Genomic DNA, 13,660 nt, shown 5'->3' with positions numbered 1-13,660 from the left:
CCACTCAGGAAGAGAAGAGCATCCTATCCCAAACACGCGCAGGTGGACAGGCCTGTGTGCACAGAAGAGGTTTTGCTTCCTCACAAAGCCTGGGCGTTTTGGATAATAATTCCATATTACGCATGTGGACACCTGAGACTGCCAGCTGGGCTTGCTCTCACCCATCTCTGGCTGATGCGTAGCTCATGGTCCACGGGGGAGACTGGCAGGTCCTGGCCCTGCCAAAGACCCGCAGTGGGCCCCGAGGACCCAGGAGGCACCAGCCTGGGGGGCCCGTGGTGGTAGTGCCGGACAGTCGGTGCAGCCCGAGGCCTCTGGGCTGGTTCCCCTGTGACCCCAGAGCTTCCCACAGGCCCTGGCTGACACAGTGCATTTGTTGATTGAACAAATAAACGAACGTTAATATTCAGTAACTAACGCCGGGGGTGAGGTCGTCCACTTGAGTACATTCTTCAAATAATTGAAACCCCATCAATTCACATTAACATTTTTCACCTGGCCTCTTCAGCAGAGGCGACGCACTTACTCATCAGCGTTCTGATTACGGGCGGGGCCATGATGCCATTGAGAGCCTTTCTGGGGAGACACAGTCAACAAAGAAACAAACAGACCTTGGGTGGGAGACAGCGGCCGATTTGGGGAGAAAAGTGCCCTCCGTGCCTCCCTGGGGTCCTGCATGACCCCACCCCCCCGGCCCTGAGGCCCCCGTGCCGAGGCCACACAGCTACAGGCTGGGCTGGGGCAGGTGGCCTCCCCAGCACCTCTCCCACGGCCTCCTCCCTCGGGGCTGTCACCCGGCTGCTACCTCTTAATTAGCAAAATAAACAGCACGATGATAAATGTTATGATTACTCAGGGCGATGAAATGCCTTCACACGGTGATCTACTCCGGGCGGGCGGGCTTCAGTGGAGGCAGGCGGGCGTGAGATTTGGGAAGAGACCGAACCTGGCTGCATCCAGATGGAGGGGCCCAGGAATTTCAGGTGCCCTTCCCGACAAACCTCCCTCCCTGAGATGAAGCCCAGGGGGGTTTCCACACACCCGGAGCACACGCACAGCCATGCACAGAGTGAGCCCCCAGGTTGGGGTGGGGCATCTGGCTCAGGGCACATCCCAGGGTTCCCCACAGCACCCAGGAACAAAGCGGGCTTAGTCAGCGACTATTCCTAATACACGGGAGGGAGGGAGGAGGGGGCGGCCTTCCCCGGTCAGCGTCAGCCTCAGTGTAGGAGTGCGGGCTTCGAACCGGCAATCGAGGCAGAGGAAAGTCAGCTCCCAACCCCGCCCCCTTCCTGCTTTGCGGACGGAAAGCTCCCGCGAGCTTGAACCCGAAGCTTGTGGGTGCCTCATGTGCTGCCCGCCCCATTCCTCGTCCCCAGGGGGTCATGGTGTCGTCCACATCGGCCCCATGTCAGAGAAAGAAGAGCCCCGACTCTCCCCAGTCAGTCCGAAACCAGGTGTGACCTGGCACCGTGTCTCTTGCTATAAAAAGAGAAAAGGAAACAAGACCTTCTCATTTTACGTCAATTGATTTGTCCAGAACAAGAACTTTATTCTCAGAGAAGAAAACTTCCATGGTGCCCCACAATGACAGTGAGAATAATCTATGTGACTTTTGTTTCAAATTTGTCCTTGGAGAGACGCACGCCTGTGCCTGCGGGGCCACCACCTGGTGAGGTCCCTTCGCTCACGCCACTCCCAGACCCCCCTCCACCAGGGGAACCCGCTTCCGTGCTCAGAGTGGCCATGACACCACACTGCTGGCCCCACCTGGGGAGGCCAAATGACACCAATCCTTCTCAGATTTTGTCATCGTCGCCAAAATGTCATTACTTGTTCTTTTTCAGTCAATGAATACCATGGAGATTACAGTAAAATCAAGCACTGATTCACCACACTTAGTTACCGGTGTGAAGGTGGACAATTATACACATGAAACTCGGGTGGACAACATGCAAGCGTGGGCCGTCCCAGGCCTGACCCGGGATCCCGCTGCTGTGACCCTGGCACCCGAGTTTCTCCTGTCCCAGGCCTGACCCGGGATCCCGCTGCTGTGACCCTGGCACCCGAGTTTCTCCTGTCCCAGGCCTGACCCGGGATCCCGCTGCTGTGACCCTGGCACCCGAGTTTCTCCTGTCCCAGGCCTGACCCGGGATCCCGCTGCTGTGACCCTGGCACCCGAGTTTCTCCTGTCCCAGGCCTGACCCGGGATCCCGCTGCTGTGACCCTGGCACCCGAGTTTCTCCTGTCCCAGGCCTGACCCGGGATCCCGCTGCTGTGACCCTGGCACCCGAGTTTCTCCTGTTCCAGGCCTGACCTGGGATCCCACTGGTGTAATGCTGGCACCCATGTTTTTCTCTATCCTGGGCCTGCCCTGCAGGAGTGTGGAGGGAAGGGCTGGCAGAGCCGCCTTGCTGGTGTGAGTGGCGTGGGAAGGGGACTTAGCAGAAGGTCCCTCTCCTGCCTGGAACTACAGGGGGATCCCAGCCCTGAAGCCTGGTTTCCCGTCCCATCTCAGGCCCCTATTCACGGCACTCAGAGAGGGGCCAGGCAGTCGGTAAAAGGAGGAAGTCCACAGGGAAACAGGCACCTGCGACTCACTCCTCCAGGCCCACCTCAGGGAAGGCACAGCCAAAGGGAAACAGCAGTTAGCTCTCTCGGGACACGTGGCAAATTCTGGGAGGCCGCTGAAGGGGAAGACATCACTTTCCTGCCCAAAGGCCCCAAGTGAGATGGCTGGAGGCGGGGAGAACCCTCCTTGAATGACGGACATCGCTCATCTTGGGCAGACCCGGGTGCGGCCTGATTCCGGACCCCGCTTCCTCCTCTCGCTCCTTTACCGGGAGGTGGTGGCTTCCTGCCCTGTTCCGAGGTCAGCTCCCGAAGGCACCGACGCACACGGCTGCCCCCTGCCCCATCTGATGGAAAGGAGTTGGCGCCCGGACTCGCAAGGAAACCAAGGTGGCAGAGCCCCTGCCGGGCACGTAGGGAGCCCCGTCAGAGGGTGTCGGGGGCAGGGAGTAAATGATTTTAAGCGCCACCGTGGAACAAAGGCCTCGGCAGAAGCAGAAGGCGCCCCGTGGCGAGAGCGCGTCCCCTCACGTACACACACCCAGGACAAACACGCTGCAGAGTCAACAGGCAGCCCCGCAGCCTGCGCGGGACCTGGCACCGTGCGGACCCCGTGATACGGGCCATTTCTTTTACAAAAAGCAAACAGAAACTTGTATCAGAGTAGGCAAGAACAAAGTCACCTGAAGGTCATCCAAAGCGCTACCTGCGGGGGCCCTGGCCCTCTCACATCCACAAGCCACCTCCTAGTTAAACAGTCCCGACCTTTCTAAGTGTGATGGGCAAACACCCTTGAATTCCTCTCCCACACGCCAGGCGGGGCAGGGCGGGACGGGCCGCGTCTGCCAAAGCCACTTCCATTACGCAGCCAAAGACCAGTGTTGCTGGAAAAATGCTCTCCTCGGTCCCGTGAGGGGCCTGTAGAGCTGTGAGGCCAGGCACATCTCCACTGAGGCCTCGACTCCAAACTCTCCCCTTCCTGTCTCACCGGGACCCCTGGCTCCTGGCCAGTCACTCCTGAAGGTGACCCGACCTTGGGCCACACAGTGTCCTCTGCCTCTTGGAGGGGGGATGTGCCCGGTCCACAGGTACCACCCCACTGGGCAGCCTCGGACTCTGCCAGGAGCATTTCCTCAGGCACCGGTACCCCCACAGTTCTGTAAAGGGCAGGGGCGCTTTAAGCTGACACTCAGAGAACAGTTCCTGAGTCCCCTTGTGTCTGTGGCAAGGAGCCACGTGGGACTCTGTGAGCTACTGAGGACCACACCTGCCTGCTGGGAGCTGCCGAGGTGCCCTGGTCTCCTTGCCCAGGGAGGATGCCCTCAGCTCTGCAGGGTGCAGGCAGCCCCTGGCCCCCAGGCCGTCAGTCTCCTTACAAATGGCCCTTAGTGCCACCACCCCTGGGGAGGCGCTCAAGGGCTGCCGGGGGCCACAGGAGCCTCCCCAGGGCTGATCTGAGTTGGGCAGACCAGAGAGTGTGGCATGGAGCTGGCTGGGGACGTCTCCAGAGCCAAGAGCGGCCAGGATGGGAGGTGGGCAAGACCGAAGACCCTGCCCCCACCCCGTCTCAGGGTCCTCTGTCCTGCTTGGGCCATTTGCCCACGAGGACTCCACCTCCCTCAGGGCACTTCGGAGGCTGGGAGGCACAGGGGGAATCCAATCACTGTTCCCACCTTCTGCCCAGGCCGGAGCCCTGCCTAAAACACCAACAACAACTGGCTGTGTGGAGCCAGCAGAGAAGCCAGGACCTGCCAGGAAGCACACTTTGTTGGGGACGGGGAGGGGGCTCTCAGCCCCATGGGACCATCGAGGCCCCCAACAAGGGCCTAGTGTCCCTCACAGCCGGGGCAGCACGCTCTGGGTGCTCCCTGCTCAGAGCTGTCCCAGGGACGCCCTCTCTCCTGACCCCTGCAGCAGGTCCACCAGGCCAGCCCCAGACCCTCAAGGCCGGTCACGCTGTGGTGGGAAAATTTAAACAGCCAGCCGTCCCTCCTGGCAGGACGAGGCCTGTGCCCTGGGATTGGAGAAGCTGCGCTGCTCTTAGGCCGCTGGCTGACCGGGGCAGGCGGGGCAGGCAGCGTCTGGGGCAGCGCGGCCACCAGGTGTGATTTGTGAGCTGCCCCACCCTGCTCCGCCCGCAAGGAAGCCCCCAAGTGCCGCCGCCTGTTCTGGGACATTCAATCAACCTCCCTTCCCCTCCGCAATGGCAGCGAGGACCGGCGGGAAGCAGGGGATGTTTTAAGACATGAGCTCATGAAAGACACATTTCCGGGAGAGAGTGGGCGTGGCCTACAGGGCTGACGGGCGCCACGAGGACCACTGATGCTTTCTGAGTCGCGTCATGGAGCTTCGGGATAAAACGGGCCTGGGAAACGTGACAAGCGAACGCTCTCTCCGGCCGCGCCTCCCGCCTCGGGCAGCGGCGGCTCAGCCCGGCTTTATAAATAGATTGAACGCAAGATAAATGGCCGTGATCAATCATGCTCAGGCGCGATCACTCACCTCCCATCCGAAGTCTGCCTCCTTCGCCTCAGCCGCCTGGGGCGCCACCACGCAGGGCCCCAGCCTCTCCCCGGCCTCCATCTTCCTCTTGGCCCAGACCCCCAGGCCGGCCCCCGGGATGGAGGACTCTCGCAGCTCGAAGTCCGGTGGGATTGGAATGTCTTCAGGAATGTAGACCGGGGCCTCGTAGGGTGAGCCCTCCTTTGGGGTGAAGTCCTCGCTGGTGGGGAAGGGGGACGGCGGCCCCACGGGGATGGGCGACATGGCACTGTCCTCGGCCTCGTCTTCCGCGCTGTGGCCGGCCAGCAGGTCCCGGTCAGGCTCATACATGTTATTTACGACGTCACCGTCACCTAAAGGAGACAACATGGCGTGAACCTCTGCAGGACACGCCCCGCCCGTGCGTACGGCTCAGGGAATGCCGGGGACAAGGGTGCTCAGGGGCACAGAGGGCCTGGCTGCCACCCCTGCCCGGGAGACGCCGCCTCTGCTCCACCCTGAGCCAAGCCGCCATCACTCGACGGCAGAGGCTCCAGAGGACGGGATCCTCCCAGGCTCCCTTGGGGCCAACGTTTCTGATGGGATGGCATGGCCCAGTGTGCCCTGTCTCCCCGACCCCGGCCCCCGCGACCACCTGAGGACACGCCGGCTGGACCTGCCCCAGGGGAACTGCCTGCCTCACAAGCTTGGGGACAGCTGGGGAAGCCGTCGCACGTGGCAGCTGACCCAGGGCTGGCTAATGGTGAAATATTTGCTCCAGAACATTCTGAATTTCCTCTTGGAAATCGGGGACAGCAGAAGTCCTAAGTCCCTGAGAGGACTCAGAATCTGGGTGACTGTGAAATGTGCTCAGAGCTGCTGCCCTGCACTTAGGCCGCCCTGGACACCCACTGGGTCCTGGGGAGGTTCCTGGAAGCTCCTGATGATCTCGATGCAGGCTGGAAACAGGCCTGCTGAGGTCCCGGATATCGGAGTCATGGGGCCCTGACTGAGCAATCACAGGGTGCCCAGCTTGTCTGTCTGGGGTGGGCCTTTGGGGTCCGTCCTAAGAGAGGGCGGGTGCCGAGATGGTGTGTGTGTGTGGCCTGAAACTCTACCAGAGGGCAACTTGAGGCATGGGGGAGATGGGGAGGGCCATAAGGGGTCCCCAAGGCTACTCCACCCTCCACCCAGTGCAGCCAAACCAGGACTCAGGCGGGTGAATGTTCACAGTCGCCAGGAGGCAGGAACAGCCCAAATGTCTGTCCGCAGAGAGTGAGGGAACGGATGAGTGGACGGCGTCATCCCTCCCCGAGGAAGGCGGCCCTGACAGGCGGCACTCCGTGCAGGAAGCCGATGCAGAGGCTCACACCTGCCCGGCGGCATTGAGACCACCCACCCAGCACAGGCCTCCAGAGACAGACGAAGATGGGAGGCTTTGGGGACTGGGGTGGGGGAGGGCGGGCGACCCAGGTCTCCTTTTGGGGTGCTGAGGTGTCTGGGAACTAGAGAGAGGGGCACTGCACGACTCAGTGAACAGCTCGGTGACGCCGAATCGCCCCCTTTACAGCAGTTGAACTGCACCTCGATAACATAAATAAGACAGGTGCAAGGGTTAGGTGGGGAGCAGGGGGAAGGGGCAGGAGGCGGGGCGAGCTCCGTCACTCTGACCTGCTCTAGATCTTTCCACGCCTTTGTGGCTGTCCCTCCTTCTGTGGCTGCCTCGAAGACCCACGAAAACGACTGGGTCCCGGTCCCGCTGGCCCTCGCCCCTCGGCCCCCGGCCCGCGCCCTGACGTTGGCTGGGGAAACCAGAGCCTCTCGGGAGACCAGAACTTTTAAATGCAGGAAAAATGACTTCAGATTCCTCACACTGGTTGTAAACATATCAGCACAAGGAGTAACAAAATGTTTTCTTTCAAAAGAAACCAAGGTCTTGGGGGAAAAAGTCGAGAGGAAAACACTTATTTAATTTATCAGCATTCAGAGAAGTAATTACTGTGTTTTAAGTGTCCAACGGGTCCTTTCTAATTGCCGAGGCGGATGCTTTCAGAGGCGCAGCCACAGAGTTCCTCCGCCCTAAAGACCTGAAGTCGTTTAGGTTTGAAAGAACACCCCCACCCCCCGCCACCGGCTGTGTGCAGCACGAAGGTAAATTAGAGGGGGGTAATTAACATGCCATCTTATTATTTGGAACTGGTAACTGCTGGGAGCTCGTAGCTCGCAAACAAAGTCGGGTTTGGAAGCCAGAGCTCCCCGCGCACTCGCTCCTTGACTCCTTTCCGGCGTGGGCGCTCCTGCCCGAAGGCCAAGTAGGAATTAGAGCCCCGGGTGTCTCCTGAGCTCTGCGGGAGCGCAGAGAGGGGCAGCGTCCCCGTCAAGTGCGTGTCCGTGGCAGGGCTCCGTTCAAAACATGACTTTGGCTGTTTGAATTCTACTTCCCAAAACCCCTGACCTACCGGAGGAAAATCAGCGCTTTCAGGGCATGTTTAATTTACTGGCCAAGCAAACAGCTCAGGAGAGAAAGGTAGTGTTTCCTGCTGATTAAAGGCAGGTCTGTGCCTCGGGCCCCCTGGCCTCCCGTCCCCGGCGGTCACAGGGGTTAAGCGATTGCCCACAGCCTTCAGGAAAAACCCGTCTCATTTTGCCGTCCCTGTTGCCGGGGGACAGGGAGCTCTTCTTTCAAGGGTGAGTGAGAGGAGGGCTGATTAGTGTACAGAAAACATTTTGAGAAAACGATGTGCAGAGAACTGTCTGGAAAGCCGAGAGAAGGCAGACAGCCTGTGGGGAGGCCTCGGCGGGCCAGGCACACATCGCTCCCTCTCCGGGGTCTCCGGGGCAGCCAGAGACCGGAGATCAGGCTCAGCGCTCCTCAGCCCTGGGCTCCAGTCAGGATGCCCCGTGAGAGGGTCAGCCCAGGTCAGGAGCCTGCCTGGCCCTCTGCCCCGCTGGACAGGCTTGTTCTGAATATGGGCGTCTTTTCACTGAGGTCCCCAGACCCGACCACCGAGGCCTCCACGACAGGGGCAGGCATTCCTGGCCGGCACTCTCGCAGGTCAGCGTGCGGGGCCAGGAGGTGTGGGCTAGGTAACGGCAGGCGACAACTCGCCCGGAGACCTGACATCCTTTATCTGGGTTTTGCCGTGCTCTCGTTCCAGGGTCCCAAGGCCATCATTCCTAGAACTTCTATGAGGAGACCTACAGAATTATGAAAGCAGGGAGGGGAATGGGGTGCAGGGAGCTCAGGAGGGGACAGAGGCCGACTTGGCCGGCCAGGAGCTGAGCGACCCTGCGTCGGGGGCAAGGCCGTCCCTGCCTGCCCGTGAAGCACCTGCCAAGCTGCCAGTTCCAGCCATCTGTGTTCTCGGGGAACTTCAAGGAGAGGCCCTGCTTTGAGTCTCGTCACAGACACGTAGGAGCAATCGTCATTTGATCTCATAATACAAGTCAGAGAGGTGACGAAACCCTGCTGCTCTCCCGGGCCGGGACGGACACGGAGCCGGCTGTGAGTCCACGGTGACCTCAGCCTTCACGCTGCCCCCGGGCTCCACCGTGATCCTTGGTTTAGGGCTGAGGCTTTCAGCCTCACAGTGGGAGTCTTCTGCTCCCCTCACCCAGCCTAGGAAAGCAGCCCAGCACACAGGCTGCCCCCACCATCTCCCAAAAGAGCCATGTCTACGACGCAAAGCTGTGGCCAGGGTTTCAGGGTCTGGAGAGAGAGGAGGCCGCAGATCAGGACCACGGTACTAAGCCAGCCAGGACAGGAGCCCAACAGCCCACAGGGGGTCCCTCGCCGTCGCCCGCCCGGGGCTGGCCCTGGCCACATGAGCAGTGCCCTCGGAGGGTGATTATCAACACGACAAACCCTTCCCTGAAGCCTGCGCTCTGGGCAGCTCTGTGGCAGGGACAGGCAGATTTCAGCCTAGATTCTTGGCCAGAGGGAGTGGAGGGGATTTTTCAGAGTTGGCATCTGCCTGGCTGCACTCCCTCCTTCACCGTATGGCAGGGTTTTAAGGAGAAGCCATGAGGCCCACAGGCCCCACTGGGCAGGAAAGAGGCAGCGTGCAGAGGCTGGCAGGGAAGGGCAGCCCGGGAGTGTGTGCACGTGAGCATCTGTGCGCACCTGTGTGAAAACGTGACTGTGTGGAAGTGTGCGACTGGGTGTGTGAGCATGTGACTGTGTGGAAGCATGTGACTGTGTGTGTAAGGGTGTGATTATGTGTAAGAGTGTGACTGCGTGTGGAAGAATATGACTGTGTGTGTAAGGGTGTGACTGTAAGAGTGTGACTGCGTGTGGAAGCATGTGAAGTGTGACTGCGTGTGGAAGCATGTGACTGTGTGTAAGGGTGTGACTGTGTGTGTAAGGGTGTGATTGTGTGTGTGTAAGTGTGCGTGTGGAAGCATGTGACTGTGTGTAAGGGTGTGACTGTGTAAGGGTGTGATTGTGTGTGTGTGCGTGTGTGGAAGCATGTGACTGTGTGTAAGGGTGTGATGGTGTGTGTGTAAGACTGTGTGCGTGTGGAAGCATGTGACTGTGTGTGTAAGGGTGTGACTGTAAGAGTGTGACTGCGTGTGGAAACATATGACTGTGTGTGTAAGTGTGTGATTGTGTGTAAGAGTGTGACTGTGTGTAAGGGTGTGACTGCATGTGGAAAAGTGTGACTGTGTATGTAACATATGACCACGTGTGGAAGCACATGACTTCATATGTGAGCATGTGACTGCAGTGGAAGCATGTGACTGTGTGTAAGGGTGTGACTGTGTAAGGGTGTGATTGTGTGTGTGTGCGTGTGTGGAAGCATGTGACTGTGTGTAAGGGTGTGATGGTGTGTGTGTAAGACTGTGTGCGTGTGGAAGCATGTGACTGTGTGTAAGGGTGTGACTGTAAGAGTGTGACTGCGTGTGGAAACATATGACTGTGTGTGTAAGGGTGTGATTGTGTGTAAGAGTGTGACTGTGTGTAAGGGTGTGACTGCATGTGGAAAAGTGTGACTGTGTATGTAACATATGACCACGTGTGGAAGCACATGACTTCATATGTGAGCATGTGACTGCAGTGGAAGCATGTGACTGTGTGTAAGCATGTGACTGCATGTGGAAGCAGAAGTCTCCGGGCGGGAACCTGCAAAGATGTCCAGAGCGACCTCAGCCACCCCTGCCCCATGCAGCCTCTGGGTATCCAGCCATTGTCTTCTGTCTGGAGACTTGTCAGGAGGAAGGGTCTCCCGTCTGCTGGGTGAGGCTAGAGTTTGGGCCCCCTTCCATCCCTCCCTCAAGGGCAAGGCGGCAGATGGCAGCCACCCCTGCCCCTGCTGCCCTCGTCCAGGCCCCACACGGGTTCCCTGGGGGCCTCTTGATGCCAGCCTGAGTCTTCACATCTGCGGCCCATGGGCCCAGTGGGGACTCGGTCCTGCCCAGCTGCACACCTCTCTGTGGGGCCAAGATGTGGTCCTGGAGATGCCCAAAATGTGACCCATGGTGGGGAATTGCGCCAAGGGCAGGCTGGGTCTCTATGTGGCATGAGCAGCTACGTGATTTTGAGGAACATCTCAGTGAAAAGGGTCCAAAAATCCATGGTTCTGTCCTCACCTGTGTGCACATGGGTGTGTGATTCCTTCCGCTCTGTGAGTTTAGAGCAGAACATACCCAGCTCTGACTCCTGCCCAGCTCAGAGATACCTTGTCTTGGCCTGGGGATGGGAGGAGCTGCTTTAAAAAAAAAACAGAAACTACAGAAAGCATTGTGGAGGTGGCAGAGTGCTCCTGATCCAGCTGAGAAGCACAAGGGGACCCTTGCGGTGTAGCTCCCTAAAATGTCGATTTCAGAAAACCTAAGGTCAAAAGTATTAGAGGGAAGGAACCAGAAAGGTCGGGGGACGATTCTGTGCGGCAGACACCAAGAACCTTGTCATTTGCTCATTTCTTCATGATGATGGAGCAAACAAACCCGGTGGCGCCCCGGGGTGGGTCCATGTGATGCGAAGGGGACCCGGGAAAGCGGGGGTAGCCCCCACCCCCATCCCGAATTCCTGCAGGTCCACTCAGGCCATGGCTGGCTGGGCTTTGGGAACCGTCTCTGTAACCAGAAAAGGTTGCGCGAGATCACTTGGGGCCAGATGACCTTGGACTCTTCCACACCCCGCAAGGAGGCCAGCGCCTGGTGACCAGGGCAAGGGGGAGGCCAGCGAGGCCCCCGGATGCAGGTGCCCGACCTCGAGAGCAGACAGCCCCTTCAATCTGCACCACAGTGGTGCGCTGGGCTGCCCCGCGTCCAGGCTGGCAGCCGGGTGGGTGCTCGGGGCCCTTTTCTCTCCCTCATGCTGCCCGACGGATCTGCAACCCCACAGAGCTTCTCAGCCTGTTTCCGGGTGTCAGGACAGACGTGGCGTCAATCTCTCAGGTGCCCGGACCCAGCCATGTGGACCAAAGAGTGACTGGCTCCGGGGGGAGGTTGTGCTCCTTCGTCGGGGAGCTGCCCATGTACAGTTGGGGAAACAGAGGCACGGGGGGTAAAGGAGCCTGTCATCCCCAGTGAGGGGCCGGGCCGAGGGCTGGAGCCACACCCGCTCCCAAGTTCAGTCTCCCTGCCCCCAGCACCCAGCCTGGCTGTGCCCTGGGGCACCAGCGCTTGGACCCAGCCCTGGCCCTGCCACACGGCCCCTCTACCTCACTCTTGTCCAGACAGACCCCCTTATTTCGGTTGGGGTCTGCTACGCGTCCCCTACAACCATCAGGCAGAGGAGTGCGGGGCACAGGGCATGTGTGCGGTGGGCGCCCCGTCGGCAATTTCAAAACGAGGGAGAGCCCCGGATGGGATTTGTCTGAGATCCTCCAAGCCCCGACGGTAACATCAGGCCTCAAGGTCCGTAAAAGGCCATGCTTCTGTAACACGGGCCCAGCGCCACCCAGGGGGAGGGCTGGAGAAGGTGTGCAGGGCGTGGAAGGACCGGAAGGTTTTAGTGGACCCTGCTGTGGGTGTCACTCCCTGTAGCAGGAGTCTGAGTGGAGTCCCAGGCCCTCAGGCCCCACTGGAGTCTCTAGAGCTGCAATTCATGGGCCCACCCAGGCCGCTGACCCGGGGGCGGGGCGTGTGCTGTAGCAAAGTCTCCAGGAGGGTGCCCTCGGGCAGGGCCCTTGAGTTTGGGAACCAATCCATGGCTTGAGCAAGTGGGGGGTGGGGACAGATAGGGAAGTGCCGAGTGACAGCGGTGCGTCCCTGGGAAATTGGGTTTAACACAGAGGGAACTAGGACTTCCAGAAACGTCCAAGGATCACCCCGAAAATCTGGACTGAAAGCCGTATTGACACTGAGGTTTTTCAAATAAGTCCACACATTGGCCGCTTGGCCGGAGAATGGCACCCACAGCCTCGGGGAGCCCCGGCCTCCGTTAGCGCAGCAATGCACTTCCCCACCCGAAGCATTCCCGGGGAGACGTGGCTGACCAACCACCTCCCTGCAGAGCTCGGTTCTGGTTGGGATCTGTTCTGCAAACCTGGCCGGGGCTGTGCGGTGAGGGCGGCAGACAGAGGCCGGTGGGAGGGAGGGGAGATTCGCCAAGAATTTCAGAAGGACTGTGTCCGAGCCGCCCCTCGCCTGTCTGTGGAGATGCGGCCTCTAAAGGCTTGAGGTCTAAACCGCCCCACAACTGCTTTCTCTCCTGAAAGGCATTTTTATTGGATGTGAGCGGATCAAACCCTTGCTGCGCCCTCCTCACCTTCTTCTCCCCAGCATCGCTGGCGGGGGGAGGAGCCACCCCCAGCAAACCGAACGCCAGGTCATGGCTCCTGTAAAACTCAGCCTCGGCCGGGCCTTGCAAGTCTGTTTTTAACTGCAGCTTCCTGCCCAGAAGCAGCCAGACACCATGGCCTGGCATCTGCTGGAAGGGCCTTCCTGCTCCAAGGAGCTGTGCCACCCTGCTCTGAAAGAGGCAGGACCCAGCACAAGGCAGCTCCTCCTCCCCAAAGGCCACCTTGAGGTGCGAAGGACTCAGGTTGCATTTGATCTCACCTGGCCCATCCAAAGCAGTATCTAGGCTAACTGATCAGTTCAGGCCAATGTATCGATGTGATTACAAACGGAGGCAAAGCTTTCAGGGCAGAGAATGCCTCCATCACACCGACTGTGAGGAAACATGGTCCCCGGCTGACCACACAGCTGTTCGAGTCTCGAACGATTCCAGGAGCGACTTTGCAGCTGTCAGCCTCTAATGAGACGCTAGAGCACTGACGTTGGCTCGCTCCCCTGGGGACTGGCTGGCGGCTGGACATTGACTGGGCCACAGAGCACACAGCCGGCACCGTGGTCCAGCTCATTCTCGCAGCAGCCCTAGAGGGAAGGCAGAGCTGTGACCTCACCCGGTTTATACATCAAAGAAGAGAAGCCCGGATAGTGAGCGACTTGCTCAAGGCCACACGGCGAGTCAGGAACAAGCTGGGAGCTGTTCGGTCTTGGTTTCAAAGTTCTCGACTGCCACTCTAAGACCTCGTGTTCTCCCTACAATGACAGAACACCTGAAGGAGTTTCCTGGCACTCAGGAATGCCCCTCGTCACGTCCAGCAGGAGAGGTATGGGTGTGACAGATAGAGGAGAGGTAAATAGATGAATGGAT

At 59.5% G+C, this 13,660-nt stretch overlaps 1 protein-coding gene across 1 annotated transcript in view; it reads right to left on the bottom strand.

Annotated features, from left to right (window-relative positions):
- PRDM16 (PR/SET domain 16) overlaps positions 1-13,660 on the bottom strand; it is a 368,424-nt gene that overhangs the window by 251,474 nt on the left and 103,290 nt on the right. Inside the window, exon 2 of the mRNA XM_064363712.1 lies at positions 5,074-5,426. Within this exon, the coding sequence (XP_064219782.1) occupies positions 5,074-5,426 (353 nt within the window). The remainder of the gene's footprint in view (positions 1-5,073; positions 5,427-13,660) is intronic.

Source organism: Aotus nancymaae, unplaced genomic scaffold (assembly GCF_030222135.1).
Source record: "Aotus nancymaae isolate 86718 unplaced genomic scaffold, 86718_ANA_hifiasm-v0.15.2.pri h1tg000053l, whole genome shotgun sequence".
In the NCBI taxonomy this organism is placed as follows: Eukaryota; Metazoa; Chordata; class Mammalia; order Primates; family Aotidae; genus Aotus; species Aotus nancymaae.
The sequence above is the reverse complement of the archived record's forward strand: the minus strand, read 5'-3'. Positions and strand labels throughout refer to the sequence as shown.